The sequence below is a fragment of the Glycine soja genome, chromosome 13 (genome assembly GCF_004193775.1).
Source record: "Glycine soja cultivar W05 chromosome 13, ASM419377v2, whole genome shotgun sequence".
Lineage (NCBI taxonomy): Eukaryota > Viridiplantae > Streptophyta > Magnoliopsida > Fabales > Fabaceae > Glycine > Glycine soja.
Genome location: NC_041014.1, coordinates 31,057,312 through 31,075,060, shown reverse-complemented (window position 1 = coordinate 31,075,060; position 17,749 = coordinate 31,057,312). Strand labels below are relative to the sequence as shown.

At 32.0% G+C, this 17,749-nt stretch overlaps 3 protein-coding genes across 4 annotated transcripts; 1 reads left to right on the top strand and 2 right to left on the bottom strand.

The window, feature by feature from the left end:
• Positions 1-1,419: 1,419 nt before the first annotated feature.
• On the top strand, positions 1,420-2,580 carry LOC114382481. The gene is made up of 2 exons (XM_028341940.1): positions 1,420-1,719; positions 1,899-2,580. Exons 1-2 carry the CDS (start codon positions 1,603-1,605, stop codon positions 2,238-2,240), a joined length of 459 nt encoding a protein of 152 aa, XP_028197741.1. The 5' UTR covers positions 1,420-1,602; the 3' UTR covers positions 2,241-2,580.
• An 819-nt stretch (positions 2,581-3,399) lies between these two features.
• LOC114382482 (nuclear transport factor 2B-like) lies at positions 3,400-4,532 on the bottom strand. The gene is made up of 2 exons (XM_028341941.1): positions 4,127-4,532; positions 3,400-3,715 (listed from the first exon to the last, which is right to left on the bottom strand). The coding sequence occupies exons 1-2, from the start codon at positions 4,421-4,423 to the stop codon at positions 3,641-3,643; spliced, it is 372 nt and encodes a 123-aa protein (XP_028197742.1). The 5' UTR covers positions 4,424-4,532; the 3' UTR covers positions 3,400-3,640.
• Positions 4,533-6,227: 1,695 nt separating this feature from the next.
• Positions 6,228-10,945, bottom strand: LOC114382217 (F-box only protein 6-like). 2 transcript variants are annotated; one of them, XM_028341487.1, is made up of 2 exons: positions 10,707-10,945; positions 6,228-7,947 (listed from the first exon to the last, which is right to left on the bottom strand). In XM_028341487.1, exon 2 carries the CDS (start codon positions 7,943-7,945, stop codon positions 6,629-6,631), a length of 1,317 nt encoding a protein of 438 aa, XP_028197288.1. In that variant the 5' UTR covers positions 7,946-7,947; positions 10,707-10,945; the 3' UTR covers positions 6,228-6,628. The 2 variants fall into 2 exon arrangements, with proteins under 2 accessions (XP_028197288.1, XP_028197287.1); XM_028341486.1 differs by having other exon boundaries at positions 6,228-7,877.
• Positions 10,946-17,749: the final 6,804 nt, after the last annotated feature.

Below are 17,749 nucleotides of genomic sequence, written 5' to 3'. Positions count from 1 at the left end.
TCTTTTCATCAGAAGAACTACACAGAATTACAGAAACCACAAAGATAAAAATGTTATATTATTAAGATATTAATCTGATTTAAAATGATTACGTATCATTCCCATTTTAAGGAGGATTCAAATTAATCTAATTTCTCATTGGGTATTCCTTTAATATGTAACATTATTTTCTTTTTATCAATTTTGTGTAACTTTAAATTATTTATAAATTGTTCTGAAGCATAAAAGGAAATCTTTTTTTATTTTGAGCGTGGATTTTTCTAGTCTAAGTATATCTTATTTTTATCATGAATTATTTTACTAAATTATAATTTTGGTTCTCTTAATTTTTTAAATTCATGATTTTGGTTTTCTTGATTTTTAATTATAATATTTGGTCTTTCTAATTTTATAAATTTATAATTTTAGTCTCCTTATAGATTATTAATTGATAATCGTGATTATTAAAGATATTAAATTAATTATAAATTAAATAAAAATTATTAATCATTAAAAAATTATTAATTCTAATGTGGTGCAATTGTCCATAGAATTGCATCTGATAATAAAAGTAGAAAAGATGCTTGCAAAGAAGAAGAGGAGTATAGTGTTTTGGAAAATTAGGATTAATTATTTTTTATTCAATTTTTTAATAATTAATAATTTTAATTAATTTATAATTAACTTAATAATTTAATTAATCGTAATTATTTGTTAATAATCTTAGGAGAACTAAAATCATTAATTTATAAGATTAAGGAAATCAAATATTATAATTAAAACTCAGGAGGATCAAAATCATAAATTTAAGAAACTAGTGAGATCAAAATTATAATTTAATCAAAAAATATTGTAAAATTTAGATCATTTTTAAAAATTTGTTATACAAAAGTTAATAAATTGTTTTTCTAATAAAATTATGGAAACGCAACACGGCTAAGTTAAGGAGAATTATTTTTTATGCATTATATATGTAAAGTCCTACCTTCTTAACTAAGGATTTTGAATTATATTATAAACTTTAAATTTAATGTAGCTTTTGCGACCAACCTTTAGATATGCAATTTAAGAAAATTGCTTTAAAAAGTTTACACTCTAATTTACATAATTATGCATTAACAAATCATATCAATGATAGAATATTAAATCAAAAGGAATAACATCTTTATTTATATAAATTAGTTACAACAACTTGTTAAAAAAACTATGGTTGATGAACAATATTTAGCAAGTACTATATAATGTGTATATACAGATACATGTTAATTGATGACTTGGGAACATGCCGCCACCTAGCTTATCACATTTTCATGAATGGTAAGTCAAGAACCACGTATATCAAGAGTCAACACAAGGACCCCACCCTCCCACTTATTATGTGGTGAGGCTAAGTCATTGTATTGTGTGTTTCCCATGAAAAGGTAAGCAGCACTAACGCCACCTTCCAAACTTGGATGACGCTATTATAGATGATGAGGAGAAGACCCAACAAACAAAACTAAAACGCCACGTCTCTTGTGTTTTTCATTCAATAATACACCTCTTGTCGGTGGCCGGTGGGTGAGAAGAACAGAGAAAGACCCTTCTATTTTTTATTTTTAAGTCTAAACAATATATACAAGCATGGAACAAGATCGAAGGCTTGAGCTCATCGACCACGCAATTCAGGTCCAAGGTTCCCTCCATAACAATGATGCTCAATACCAAAATGCTCTTTCCCACCTTTTCTCTGTCTCTCAGGTACGTATCATCATTGTATATTTGCAATTCATGCATATTGATATAGTCATGCAAAAACTAGTTCCAAATTTTATCCTTACATATGGTGTTTGTTTATTATATATTTTATTTTAATATTAATGGTATGTGTTTTGAATGGTTGAGATTGGTTACACTCTAAGTGCTAAATTTAATGGCAGTTGAAAATGTTGAAAGGAGAAGAGATACTTGAGCAATTCGAGGCTTCTAGTTCTTCTGAGCCTGTGGCTTCTTTAACTCAGGAAACAGAAAGTGAAAATGAGAATGGTGGGGAAGGTAAGGGAAGTAAGAATGATGAGATAATCAAAGAGCTGAAGAAGGTGAAGAGGCAGAACTTTGTGACTCATTGTCTTCTTTCGGTGATGATTGTCCTCAATGTGGCTTGGCAACTATCAGAGGTTTCTCTTATTTTGAAAGTCAAAGATGGACTAAGCCACCCTTTTAGATCCAAGAACCTGATGACAAAGAACACCCATCTGAATCTCCATCCCTTCCTTCCATGATCATTTCAAATATGTCTCATAATAAAAAACTAGTGAAACTTGCCATTTTCTTGTGATGTTTGCTCTATTATTGTCAATTGGTTGAAAGTGATATGCCGAAGGAAATGGATTTGCACTTTCCCACTTCCTTGTACCTTTTGCAAGTGTTGACAGGTGTTGTCTTATTGTAGCACATTCATGAATCATGCATTACCATTGTATCCAATCTGCCATATTTTTTTGCAGTAGATTTAGACGAGAACTGATTAGGACCAAGACCTTCATGTCAACATCACTTGGTTTAGAATCTTAATACAATTCTACACGTAGTAAGAAAAATCCAAATTCCCTCAAAGTCAAATAGTGTTTGTATCTTTATTTTTATTTTTTAATTTACATAGCCTTACTATTCTGTGATTTTATATGAACCCTGACCAAAAGTTGAAAGGGAAAAGAGCGCTTGGGGTGACAATTTGGAAAATGTCCAATCCGCTATGTATCTTCACCGTAGTTTTCACCAAACTACTGTGAAGAGGACAGTACCTAGCTGAAATTCCATTATTCTAATCCATGAGTAATTCTAGTGTTGTGCTCAAGTGTTGCATCCCATTATCCCAATTCATTGAATCCTCCCTCCCTGGCCTGCGCTTCTCTTTTACAAGTTTGAACTAGGAGAAAGCTGGGAAGGCAAGAATATTCAACATTAACCACTGAGCAATGCAAATTTGATTTCACATCACTGATACATGCAACATTAGCTCTTCAGCACCTGGCAATGCATTCTGTTTTAAGGGAAGTAACTGCTTCTTTTCTTTTATTCACGGGGGGAATGGAAGAAGGTAGATTTGCTAGAGACTTGGAAATGACTGCTATTCATTTCCGTCATCTATAGGCATTCGATGTCCGGGGGAAGGATCAAGTAATTGTCTATAGTCAATTGATTGCTTCCAAAACCACTTAACCACTGTTATTTGAAAATTACCACATATATGGCGATTATAGTTTATGACTAAGCATAAATATTTCTGTACCGAAGGAAAAAGAAATTCGCTCCTTCTCCATCTTAGAAGGATAATCAAGCAATGGCTAGCTCACGACCATCAGTGAGAGAAAATCAACATTTAAATTTAGCCATAAAATCGAATATAAGATATGCATAAACAAACTTTAAGAGGTAAAATTAGCAAGGGATGTTGGAAGCAAATATATAAAAAAATAAAAGTTTTCACCCTCCAATTTGCATCAATCTTCAACAATTTATCGATGAAAGCGTTTTGACCAATCGCAACAGGAAATTCTAAAACAGAAGAGGCACAATTATGCGTTCAACACGAACCAAAATGAACTCGTTAATTCTCAAATGCAAATGTCTGAAGCAAAACAGCTGTAGGCAAATGTCAACATACTCAGAGGTCTATCTTTCACGCATAGTTCAACCGGAATATGTCATTCAACACATAATAGCTTCCCTGTGGTGTTGGTATCAAATGGAACATCTGAGATCAACAAGTTTAGTCATCATGAATAATACAGTAATAATTAATAACGACATAAATGAGGTAATTAATAGTAGATTAGCAAACAAACTAAAGCAGCCAAGATAAGAGACATTGATGATCAATTGACCATCAAGTTACATCGATGTTCCTATCTGAGCAATAATAATTGGCAATTGCAATCATATAAAAGAAGATCATTTACATAATCCAAAGACACGTGTCTACATAGATACTACGGAATTAAGATTTAGATTTAAGAGGAATTAAAAAGGAACAGTGCAAGACAGGATGAGTTAAAAAAAACATCATACAACCAAAATAAGTGTTAAGGAACATCGAGTTATCTGTACTGTAGCCAAGACTCCAAGAGGAAAACCATTGGTAAAACAATTATTAAAACATACATACTTGGCTGAACTTGAGGGCGTGTTGTTCGCCGGCGAGCTGGAGGTTGCCGCTGACGAAGACGAGCATGGCGGCGTTGACGCCTGAGGGCTGAGAATCGACGGTGGTGATGGAGTGCTGGCACTGTTGGAAGGGAAGGGAGGTGAGTTTGGCGACGATGTTGTGGGAGCCCTGGATCTTCTGACCCTCGAAAGAGAGCATGGAACCTTCCTGGTAGAGATTGGCGAGATTGTTGCGGTTGGTGTCGAAGGTGGAGTAGTAGTGCTCCACGAATGCCTTTGCCAACGCGTCTGGATCCATCTCGCTTCTCGCTTCACTCTCACGCACACCACCACCCTCTCCTCTCTCCAATAGGGCTTTTTAAACCCACCCACCTAATCTAATCTAATTAAAATTTGTTATACAATTCACTCCAATTTTCAATTTCCATCCAATCAAATTCAACATATACATAAAGTACTTGTTTAGTGGTTTGGATGGGATAAAACATGTGAATCTAATATCATAAATTTTAATCATATTTAATATTTGGTGCGCATCCTATAATTAAAATGTATTAATACTAATACATTATATAATTTTTTTAAAATTATAATTATTAGTCAAATATTTTTTTGAAAAAAAAATATATTTGAATAATAATTATTTATTTTTTAAATTAATAATATAAATTAAAAAAGTTGTGTCAAAGTTATTTCAAATATATAAATAAGATAATGTGTTGATTAACAAATATTATATATATTGTATAAATTAATATATTACTATCTATTATATTTATTATATATACTATACATAAATATATATTTTATTTACATAAATATATCATAAAGCAATAAAAATAAGATAAGCAGCAAAATAATGCCTTATTAACGCAACAAATAATAAGATAAGATAATTATCCTATCCTAACCATGAAAGGACCCAAAAAACAAAAATGCCTACAAATACTCAACAATAGAGGTCATTATAAATTTGAAAGATTAAAGAATGTTGACTTATTAATGACAGAGACTAATAATAAAACACCTGCAATTTGGATTTGTTTAGTAGCCTAAGTATAAACTAAAGGGAAGGGGTGAAGGAAGGAAGAGCAGAGAGGTCAACTAAAGGGGTAAATGTAAATTTAGCTCTTATAATTTATTTGTTTTTGTTATTTCCATCCCTTGTCACTAAAAACTAATGTGACTAAGAGAGGTAAACTAAAGGGATAAATGTAAGTTTAACTCTTATAATTTTTTTTGTTTTTGTCATTTCCGTCCTTGTCACTAAAAACTACTAATATGACTAATGGTTGTGGATGTTAACAAATTATTACATTAGCAAGTATGATGTCACCAATAAATATCATGCCGCAAGTGTCACATTATTAAGGAACTAAGAAAATATAATGAATAAAAGCAAAAATAATATAATTTACAAAGACAAATAATAAACAAAAAATTATAGAAACTATTGACAAAAAAAAAAGTAACATATTTATAAGAAAAAAAAAAGTATTTAAGATATTAAGGCTTAGCCTAATCTTTTTTTAACGTCTTGTTAACCTAAAGACCTAGTTACTAGTTACGTGACTTGTCCTATTTGAGTGTTTGATGCCTAGCAGATTGTCCGGTAGAATAATAAATGACCAAATCACACCCAAATTATCTATGACAAATAATTGTTTACTCTCCGAAAGAGCCTCCAACACTTTTCTTGGAATGTGTCTATGGCTGAACATTGAAAAGAAGTCACTACGTAAACCAAAATATACTAAGTTTTGCTACAACAAGAAAGGCTTTTAGAGGTCACAAATTCGTCAGCAATGCAAGGTTCAACATCGAGTGGCCGAATGACACCAGAACATTTAGTAACCAATGTCAAGGGGCTCCAAATATGTTTAGACATTAGCCCCCGTATAAGAACGAATTTCCACATCGCGCAAATTCTTGTTATACGAGTATAATATATTAGTATAACGGAGGCAACGAAGCTTGTAGCATATAACTACCATCATACTAGGGCCTAGTTTTGATGCCTGACACCCAGAACAGTGTAAATTTGTTTTCACTGATTTCACAGCCTAGCAGTGTTGTTAATTTAGCAATCAAATTGTTGGTAATGGAAACAATAAATATGAAAACTATATTTACTTCCATCTAGAATACCTCATCAAGGATCCTCTATCAGCTTCTCCCCATAGCACAAACAAATATAAGAAAAAAACCACTCACACTCTGAATACAGAAAAGAACTGCAGTTTTATATCACCTTTTACCAAGGTGTTCCCAGGATGAGGCATTCATAACAAAACCAAAGTAATGTTTACATGTCTGAGAGCATGAAAAAACGTGAATCACTACAAACCCATATTATTTTTCATCTACTTTGTTAAACCAGCAATGAACATTAGGATTACCTACAGCAACACCAAAGGCCTGCAAATTGCAAAAGAACTACAAGACTGGAGGGGGGAAATGGCAGGCCGTTGCTAGGCCATTGCTGTTAGAGATAGATGAGAAATCACACCACCGCAGTCAGGCATGGATGAAATGCAGTACCACATGCTATCCACTGTCGTTTTCTCCCACGTGGCACGACACACCCAGGAACCTTCAGCCATTCTTTCTTTGCTATGTTGTAAGTAACCAATCGGTTCATTTGTTTTGATCTCAAGGACAACATGAGCAAGCCTTTGTTCCCCAGGCAAGTCATTCTAACGTGCTTCCCATAAAAGTCCAAGCACCATATGTTTGGCATTCTGTCAACCTCCTTCCACAAGAGAGTCATTTTCTGCAACTCCCATATGCATACACAAGTGGCTGCATTCTTCGTGAGCAAACCCACAAGCATGACCTGGCCATCACACTCAGCCAGAGTGTGATCAGTCAGATGCAGTGGCGCTGGGATTATATATTGTTTCCAAACCCCAGTTGCCATATCATAGGAAACAATCCCGTCTGGGTCTGAACGCATGAAATAAAGTGTGCTGCCAATAGAGACAGCTTGAGACCTAAAGTTGAGCGACAATGGCAGCTTCATGCCCACAGGCATGTTTCCTGGACGACTCCAAGAATTTCTGACTGAGTCGTATACTTCATATTCTCCATCACAACCTACCCATACGATCTTGTAGCCTGAACCAGCAAAGTTTCCATTTGCCATCATCCCTACAGCAACACGAGACCAGACCTTGACTGATCGAGCTGGCAACTCCTTGAAGGATTGAGTCAGTGGGTTACAAACAAAGAAGTTTCGATGACCAATGTCAAGAAAGCAAACTAAGCCGCCAGAAGAAGCCACAGGTAAAACAATCAATTTTGTGGGCGGTGTTGATATAGTTGGATGATGCCATTTTTTCAAAGAAGGGTCGTACATGGCTCCCGAATTCACATTTTCATGGGTAATGGTGTAAAACCATGGATTTTCTTGTGTGACTTGAGTACAATGCTGAGAAAAACTTTGAGAATTCAGCATGGAATTCCACTGCCGGCAGACAGAACGGAAGCGGAAAAATGTGGAAATGGGAAGACGTGCAATCACAGCCTCAAATAAATCTTCAGGAAAATCTTTCCAAATTTCTTGTTCCATAACTTCAGTTGTACAAGATCTTCCAGATGATTTGCCCCTGCTTCTATCTCTTCGAGACTTCTTAGTAGGTGGAGGCTTTCCAGGCTCCGACATCCTGAAACTGCCAGACTTTCCAGCTGTCATTACAAGGCCACAGAAGTCATCTACAGAGTTATCTTCAATGTCAAGGGAGGTCGTCCATCTGTGAAAAGTATAAACAATTTCATAAATCATATCCTCCCTGACATTAAGTGGAAGTTGAACCAACATTCCTACAAAGATCAGCAGTATTCACAGATAAAAAAGTGTAATTGAAAAGCAAATCACATAACCATTCAACTAAAATACAAATTGATATTATAGACCAAATTCAGACTGAGCCCACTAAAATTATAAAAACTTCGTACCCCATTGCCCAGAGGCTCTTCGCTATGCGAAGGTATGGGGGAGGGATATTGCACATACAAATAGCCTGGGACTGCAGGGGTAGTACACAAATTTGAAATTTCTTGATTTGTCAGAGTACCAATCTCACTAAAAAAAAGTTATATATGCAGTAGCAAAAATGAAACTTGATCTTTGACTACAGGATCAAGACTATATATACCAAGGGAAATTGCATGTAAGTTTAAAAGATACAAGTAAATAGTAGGTGAGATGAAACAATATATTTAAAGGATCAAGAGGATTCAAAAGAAGCATCAATTCAAGCAAGTGTTTCATAAATTTGAACAAGCAAAACTGCCCTACAGTACATACCTGAATGTGTATAAAACAATAATTAATTTACGACATGACAGTCGGATACACTAGACGACTCCACTTAGGTCATGTTTGAATAAATTTCTCCATAAATAGTTATAGGAGAAGAAAATAACAAGGTAAAATGAATTAAACTTTTCTCATAGGTTAAAATCAACTTATGCACTTCAACTTTTATAAATTTTCTCTCATCTACCTTCTCCAAAAGCTGAGGTACATAAATTGTTTTATTTTATAAGCAAAAGTTTTATTGATAAGAACATCAATTGATTTTAACTTATTGAAGAAGTTTGATTCATTTTGCTTTTTATTTATTTTCCTAAAAGTGCTTATTGGGAAGTTTATCCAAAGAAAGCCTTAAATAACAACAACAACAACAACAACAATAGTTTTATCCAATTAGGTAAAGTCGGCTACATGGATCGCACAAAGCCATTGGACTCAGTTAAAAACCAAATTCTCAAAAGAGCCCTAGGTGCCAAAGCAGACATTTTCAAAACCATAATTGTAAAAGAATTGCAATTTCACATCACTATATTTAGTGTTATTGTAGCAGATATCTATATTCTCTAGCATCTAGGGTTTTAGGCAAGTAAACAAACAGTGCTTCTCAAGAATCCCATATGTTGGCATGTTCCTTTTAGGCAAGTAAACAAACAGTGCTTCTCAAGTAAATCAATTTCTACTAATTATGGTGCCTCTAAGGCTCTAATTATGCTCTGAAAAAAAGTCGATTAAACCTGATGGTAAGGTTATAACATACAAGTAATAACCCTCACAGTTGTCGCCACTTCATTACCACATCCATTTTTCTGATGATATGCATTCTCAGGTCAGGAGTTACTAACTAAAGCTTATCTATTTAACTTTAGTTTGTCATACCAACAAATTGGAAAAAAAAAATGGTCCATCAGCTATATTTCCATCAGAAAAATTCAAATTATTAGTGTTCCAAAGAAACATAATTAAAAAAAAAAAAAAAAGTTTCAAATGGAAATCCAAGCAACAGTCTAGCTTTTTCACTTATTCCTTTTCCTACTTTCTTAACGCCAACGGACTTGAATTTTTCAAAAAAGTTTGCTAAAAGTTCCACTCAGATATATCTACTTGACCAATAAGGAATGTGAGTGAGGTGTGAATTGGCACTACAAAACCCTCCTTCGTGTGATACTATGACACAGAAACAATGCACAAAATCCAGAAAAATGCTGCTTATCCCATAATGACTAGCAGGAAACACACTAGAAACAATAGATGTTCAAATATTAAAATATCCAATAGTTAAACCCAACAATCAAGTAATCTGGCTGTGATCTTTGCATGGATTGCTTACTGCTAATATTGCCAAGTATGATATGCAGTTCATTAAGGCCTTGTTTGGATAAACTTTTTCATAAGAACTTGGAGCATATGAAAATAGGAACGAAAAATGAAATAAGCTTTTCACTTAAGCTAAAACTAACCTACGCATAAGCTAATTTCTAGAATCTCTGTCATTTAGCTTATCGAAAAACTCATTTTAACTTATGCAAGTATATATTCTTTTCTCTTTGTTATTAGTCAAAGAAAGGGTTTAATGGGAGAAGGTTGTATTGTATGCTTGTATTATCCTCCTAGCATGTCTCCTAGATCTCTCTAAATAATTACTTGCATACATATATGCGTGCGTGCGTGCGCAAGAGAGAAAAATAAATAATATATAAAAATAAAAATAAAAACTAATTGGCATCCAGTGCAGCTCTTCCCCTTTGTCTTTTGTCATGTGAAAAAACTGCTCCAAACCCAAACACTACCCCAAAAACAAAAGAAGTTTTCAACCAATAGAAAACAAGGAACAATGCAAGAATGTAAAATTTAATCTGAAAATCGCACTTTACATACTTTTCTTTATAACAACAAAAGAGTTTATAGAAGAAGAAAAAGAAAGCAAGAACAAGGAACATGAAATGTGTGAGGATTACGTAGAAACTGCAGACAGGGAGAAAGATTAGAGAGCGTAGGAATTGTTGGAATTTAGGGTAGGGTTACGTTTGTGTTGGAATGAGAATCAAAATGAAAAATTAGAGTGCAAGTAGTTAATTCCGACACTAACACATTGGAGAGCAGAAAGGACCTAACTTACCTACCTAACCGGTTAATTCACTTCAAAGATTAACAAGAAGAATAATATATATAAATCAAAAAAAAAAAAGAAGGAAAAAGACCCTGCTGGGCCAAAAAAAGAGGGGGGGGCTAGAAGGCGAATAGATCTAAGAGAGAGAGAGGGGACCTGGGGTGTTGTTGTTGAAAGATGAGAGAAGATTGAGAGTGGTAAGTGTCAAAGAGGTGTTGAAGCTGCGCAATGAGCTGCTTCAGCATGGCCAGCCCTTCCATGCCTGGTTCCTGCTCCTCCTGTTTTCTCTCTCTTATCCTTCTCTCCCTAATTCCCTATTCTTACCCACTCTTGTTTTTCCACGTTGCCACCCACGCAACTAACATGCTTATTATGCTTCTACACCCGTGCGCTTCTTTTCTTTTCTTTTTTATAACAATAGAATCCTCATTCAATATGGGATGCCATTTTCCCTTCTTTTTTTTCTTTCTCTCTTCTCTTTTCTTAACCCATCCCTGTTAAATCCTTTCCCCCTCTCTTCCAAACACTTCTTTTTTATTCTTACTTTTAAACCATTATTGAACTATAAAATAGAGTTAAGTTATGGAAGAAAAAAAAATTATTACACACCTTTAATTTAAAAACTAGCCTTCGAGTATGTTGGATGGAGGTGATGTTTTGATGCATAGAATAGTAATTGAAAAAAATGGAGAATATTACCTGAAAAGATTCAGACAATCAAGTTAATTAGAGTCTGAATGTTAATTGGTGATTTTGGAATTACGTGCCATGAAGTGCATAATGATATATGCTTTTATAGTCTTCTTCTTGATAATTAACTTCTTAGATATGAGATCAATCTTTTTCTTCTTAGGGTTGATAAATCCTTTGAATGTGTAATTTCTATTGCGGTTGAAGACTATCATTGAGGTTGGTGAAAGTTTCACCAGGCCTTCTTAGTGTCTCCTTCTTAAGTTGGGATAATTAGGCCTTAATTGGTTTTGTGCCACAACAAATGTTAACAAATAAATGAGAAATTTTTATCGGGTCTGGTGTCTTGTGTTAATAATATATGTTTGATATAAGTGGTGACTCAAATTGGTTGTTATGTGATGAAAAATTATTACATAATGTATCTTCACATCATATTGAGTGTTGTTAATTTTTATATGTCATATAAAGATTTTTTAAGACCATAAAAACTCACAATGAACACAAATTGGACCAACTCAAAAAAAAATTAACTTGATCCAATTCGTATTAACTTGATTTGGTTAAATTCATGAATCAAGTTGGGTCATGCAATAAGCAACCTGATCAATCTAAATTGAGTGATCAATCTAAATCGAGTTACTGGTTTAATTATGTAGACTCGAAACCCTATCCAACTTAATTAGTTAATACGTTAAGATAATTCTATATTTTCAATATGATAAATTACTAAGACATGAAGAGTGAAAGTGAGTTTTTTGTATTGTTTATTTTCTTTACAACTAACACATGAATGATGTCTAAGATTGAATGATATTTCTCTTCTTTTGTTTCTCCCCCAAATTTTTAGTTTTTTTCACTTTCTATCAAGTAATCCAAGATTTGACTCGATGTGATCAAACAAAATCAAATGGAGTCATTTGGGTTGAAATCAAAGAAAAGGAAAAAAATAACCCAACTTGATTCTTTTTAATAGAACCCCACTTAACTTAACTTATGCTTCTTCACCCAATTCAATTTTAGTTCATGCTTAAATCCAATCCAAATTGAATCATGCCTAACCCTAATCAACATGTCATGGTCACAAAAAATATATTAATTTTTTCCAATGTGACCAGGAAAGTTGTGAAAATGAAATGGGAAAAAATTGAATACAAGTTCAGAATTTTTCTTTTTGGCATGCTACTTTTCTAAGAAAAAATGTTTTAAGCTTTTTTCATGCCATGACATTGTTTTTAGTACACATTAAATTTAAGGGAGTAAATGGCTCATCAATCTAAGATAGCTGGAGTTTTCGAGTTTAAGGAATACTTGCAAGAATATTAACACTTATGATTCATCTCATCTCAAAAAAATGAGTAAAGGCTCAAACTTACGATTTATTGGATAGAAGGCTCAAACTCTTAAAGTTTCATATTATCTCAATATGATCCTTTTATTTATTTATTTATTTATTTTTTACTGGAATCCAATGTGATCCTATACATATATAGATTGGATTTCCCTAAAGGAAAGTATCTTATGAGCTACATAAATTAGAAGAAAGGATTTGGATCTTGTCTTGATATTAAGGAAAAAGATATAATGATGTTAAAAAGAAAATTTTATTAGGTGTAATTGCATTTTTTACCTGCTAGGCCTCATTGATGCAATTAAAACTTAAATGAATAAAATCATATAATAAAAAACTAAAATCACTTAAAACTTAGAAGACAAAATTCACGCAATTGATAAACATGTGCTGCTTCCATCATTTTTGTATTAATAAAAAACTAATTCTTTTATTAAATTTATTTAATTTTAAACTCAAATAATTAACTATATTCTTTTATATTTGTCAGTTAATTTTTTAACTAAATAGTTTTAATTTAATCAACTAGCTTATAATTTTTTTATCTTTTGGCTTCTTAACTTATAACTTATAAGTTTAAGTTATTTTATAAGTTTAATTTTACCGAAGATTCCCTACACTTAAACCATAACAATATATCTTAAGTAACACTATGGTAAAGGAACACAAAAAGTTAGGATTTATTTTGATAAAATTATTGTTATTGAATAAAACGAAGTGGGGGCTACTCACTTATATGTAAGCCCCTAAAGTTTAAGGATTTTGACTTTGAGAGTGAGAGAGAGAACATGCACATTAACTCGATTCTTATTAAAATAATGATGAAAATGATGAATATCTAATTTGTTAAATATTTTAAATGAAGATATATTTAAAATTCAACAATAATGCCTAACCATCCATGATTACGTCTTCTTCCTTTTTAAAATAAAAAAGGTAATGCACGGCATATATTTGCATTGGGAAGCAATGGCCAGCATTAATTCAACTTGAACATGAAAAAATTAGAGTAAATTACAATAATCTTTCTTGAGATATGTAATATTTATATGTCTCTCATTCTTTTTTTGACATTACACAAATTTTTTTAACTTTTGTGATCTCATTACACTTGTATCTCTTTATAATTAATGGAGTTAATTTTATTTATGTTTTAGATCACATCATAGACACATGATTTTTATTAACATTTTAATCTTGAAATTATCTCCATCTTTTTCTTTCATTTAAAAATCTTATCTTTGACACATCATTATTGAATCTTTACAAGTCAATATTGTTGCTAAATGCATTGAAGTTGATGCTAGTTTATTTTTATGGGTTAATATTTATGGTGTTGATTTTGTTTTTCGTTTTTGATGATGTTCAAATGTTCTATTACATTTATTTCACATTCCAACGAGTGAGAGAGAATATGGATATTGGGTATAATTTTTGTTAAACAAAGGGGAATATATGTATTATTTGTAAAAAAAAAATGGGATGCATGTATAATATTTTTATAATTTCAGGGAGTGCATGTGTAAGATTTTTAAAACATAAGGGGCTTATCTATCACCGCTGCAGATGAGAACACGCCTTGTACAACAACTGTGGAAGAAAAACATGTCTAGCACCATCGCGGAGGAGAAAACAGAGAGGAAAAAACACAACACAGCGTGACAACGATGAACACAAAAGGTAGAACGGTGATGAACATGACTTCCCTTTGGTTGTGGGGAAAAGAAGAAACAAGACCTAGCACAATTCTACCTTTTCTCTATTTGGGTCACTAAAAAAATTAGACACAATTTTAGCTTTTCCTAAAAATGAATTAAAATTATTATAAATATCTTTTAATTTTCAAATGATAACTTAACAGTGAAGGGTATTAATATTAATACAATGATTTTAAAAGAAGAGAGAGACATTTGTAAATAGAGCAAACTTTATGGGAGATTTCTGTAATTTAATAAAAAATGTATGTTATTTTTATTGGGTAAGACAACAAATAGCGTGTATGTGAGATTAATTTCAGGTTGGGCATCATTTTACTGAATTCCAAATTCCTTCATACACTAATAAACGGCAACATTTATCATTAGCCATTTCTTCATAGGTATTTTTTTTGTCAGCGTAAATTAAACATTTAATATAAGTATTGGAAATTTATACAAACAATACGATATATATTGTATTAATATATAAATTGGATATATAAAATGAGGACAGATATTTTCAATTCATCAAATGTTAATATATTACATCCTAATATTAGTATAAACTTTTAAAATTTATATTAAAAGATTTTTTTTTTATAAATAAAAATAATATTAACGAAAATAATTGTAATGCTTGATAATTTTTGTTTATTATTAAATGAAAATTTATTTTGTTCGTAATATGAATATATACGAACGCCTGAGAAGATAAGTATGTATTTGTAGTTTAAAATTATTGATCATAGCATTTAACACAAGTGTCCTTATTATACGCATTGCTTAAATTTGAATAAAAAAAATTATACTTGTTCAAACTAAATTTTTATTTCAGACTATAAATAGTACATTTAGATAAAATAAGCCTTAAAAATTGCGTGAAACTTATGAAACAAGTACATGCATGCAACTATTTTTCAAACGTATATATTTTGATAATTTCATTCCCTAAAAAGTAAGCTTATATCTAAATACTAAATGAGTTAGATACTGTTGTAGTTAATAACTGAATACTCCAGCAACTTTTAAGTAAAAAATAAATAATTTTTATTACAGTGAATTTGATTTTTTTTTTAACACTTGGCAGTTTCTTAATCCTGCACTGCCATTCATTACCCAACCCACTTTAATTTTCAAACTATTATTTATGACTTGGTAAAACTTAGCTGATAAAGACTCATGAGCACCGTGTCCCATGGGTTAGTGCTTCCATAATTCACTTTGGAATCAACGGACCAAATTGTGTGTCATGCATCCTTGTGGCCCCTTCTTCAACACACACCGCATGATTGTCATCACAGTCTTTTTCTCCCTCTATGATGGGTTTTTCGGGTTGACGGAAATACCCCTCCAAAGCAATATTCGAGTTGTTGTTTAGCAAACAAATTACTAATAATATTGCTAAAGTGCACTTAAAATATTTTTTTAATTCCAAATATGATAATAAGATCTCGAGTTTAGTATTTAGAAATATAGTTACATTAATAATTTGAAAATAATTTTTTTATCCTTCATAGTCTTTTATATTTGACTTAAATTAGTCAAATGTCTTATATAATATTAAGATATCAATGATCTTAAAAATAAAAATAAAAATTATCGAATCACTTTTCATAATTGCAATGAGTTAAGGTAGCCCCCCTACTGCTCAGCATTAACAACAACCCCCCCCCCCCAAAAAAAAGTAGCCCCTACTGGTCAGAATTTTGAGTGCTATGCTCTCATTTTTGGCGGTCATATGAAAACTACTATATATATGATGATGCTTCACTCTCAAATTGCAATAAGATAACAGTATTTTTTTTCCTCTAATAATACTCTTATTTGTTACTAGTATCCAATCTAAATACTTAAATGAATTCATAATTAATTTTTTTAATAAAATTAACTATATGAAATAGAAGTAGATGCATATTTGTAGAGTAGAAGCTCTAAGCTAGCCCGCAATTGAAGCATTATGCAATAGACTATGCATCAAAATCCAACAACCTGAAAGGCGGAAACCGGTGGTGAATGGAAATGCATGTTGAAAATAAAGGGAAAAGTATTTGGGAATATGATTTGCAAATTAAGGAAAAGAATTGGGAGAATTTGATTGGGAGGTTCGTGGTGAAAGAGAGTTTGGACTTAGGGCAACGGGGTTAGGGGAGTTCTTTTGAATTTGAATTGAACCGAATGATTACCAAAGGGAAATGAGATGCATATTTTGCGGTGGGTAATGATTTCGTTTTGTCTAGGGAAAGGTAGAGAGACATTTGGTTATATATTTTAGTTGGTTTTGGTTTGGTGGGTATATAATGTAATGTATCATTACTCACTGCTCATCATCATCATGCATGGATTCCCCTTCTTTTACGTGTGCATCCATCCGTTAAGTGTGCCTTTCACTTTGCATTTTCATCTTATTCATCCTTCTTCCCCCTATGCGTTATACAACTTAGTGCATGTATTTTCAGGTGAAAAAAATTGTTTTTAAGGTAAAAATAGTTTTATTAAAAAATCAAAACTCTTATTTTTATTTTTATTCATCGAATTTGTATTAAAACTCATGCACAACATTTCTAATTTCAATCTAAACATGTATACATCACACTAACTTCCTTTCTTCCTTCCTTTCTCGTGCCTTCATATTCATTATTCCACAATCTCCTCCCTAAGATAAATTGCTAATTAAACACGTCTTTTCTAACGCATATTTCATCATGAGATTAACAATTATGTAAGGTTAGTGTAAAAAATTTATAGCATGAATCAATTAAAAATTATTATTGATATCATTTTAAAATATTTATTATAAAAATTAACAAATGATATATAATAATTTATGATTCATAATAATGTAAAATTATTCTATGCATAACTTATTTTCTTTTTTTTTATTTATTTGTAGTTTTTAATAAAAAAAAATATACATAACTGGTATTTATAAAAAAAAGTTAATAAATACTAGGTGCGTGCATGTGTAAAAGATATATGAATATGATTCATTGGAGTTTGAATAATCCGATTGATAGTTTGAAAAACACAACCAAATTGCAATTCTTTTAATATTGAATATACGCATCAACAAAATGCACCGACATGACATAATTTCGTGTAGGCAATTGAAAAACTTACAGAAAAAAAAATAGTTGGGAAAGGATTTATTCAAAATTTTGTAGCTTGTTCAAGTTTCAATATCATTGCACATATACATTGTATGTGACAAGTCATTCCCACGGGTTATATTCTCATTTTGAGTCTCATATGTAGTTCTGCTTTGGCAGTTGTTTGGGGCACCAGCAATTCGGGTGAAAGGGCAAAAATATTCTTCACCCTTTTCATATAAAATCAGCACAGTGACTCGTCCGTACGAGTCATTGTGCTCGCAACATTTCGCTTCTCCTTCCTTCTTCAGGTTTACCTTCTTTTCCCTCTGTCTTCTTCGTCCTTTGTCTTCTTCCTCCGTCTTCTTCGTCCTT

What these genes read in the sequence shown, in the direction of transcription:
- LOC114382481 (XM_028341940.1), top strand. Translation starts at nt 1,603, where the DNA reads ATGGAACAAGATCGAAGGCTTGAGCTCATCGACCACGCAATTCAGGTC. An exon ending in ACCTTTTCTCTGTCTCTCAG is followed by an intron (nt 1,720 to 1,898) that starts GTACGTATCATC and finishes ATTTAATGGCAG; the next exon opens with TTGAAAATGTTGAAAGGAGA.
- LOC114382482 (XM_028341941.1), bottom strand. Translation starts at nt 4,423, where the DNA reads ATGGATCCAGACGCGTTGGCAAAGGCATTCGTGGAGCACTACTACTCC. An exon ending in ACGCCCTCAAGTTCAGCCAA is followed by an intron (nt 3,716 to 4,126) that starts GTATGTATGTTT and finishes TGTTGATCTCAG; the next exon opens with ATGTTCCATTTGATACCAAC.
- LOC114382217 (XM_028341486.1), bottom strand. Translation starts at nt 10,810, where the DNA reads ATGGAAGGGCTGGCCATGCTGAAGCAGCTCATTGCGCAGCTTCAACAC. An exon ending in TTTCAACAACAACACCCCAG is followed by an intron (nt 7,878 to 10,706) that starts GTCCCCTCTCTC and finishes TACTTTTCACAG; the next exon opens with ATGGACGACCTCCCTTGACA.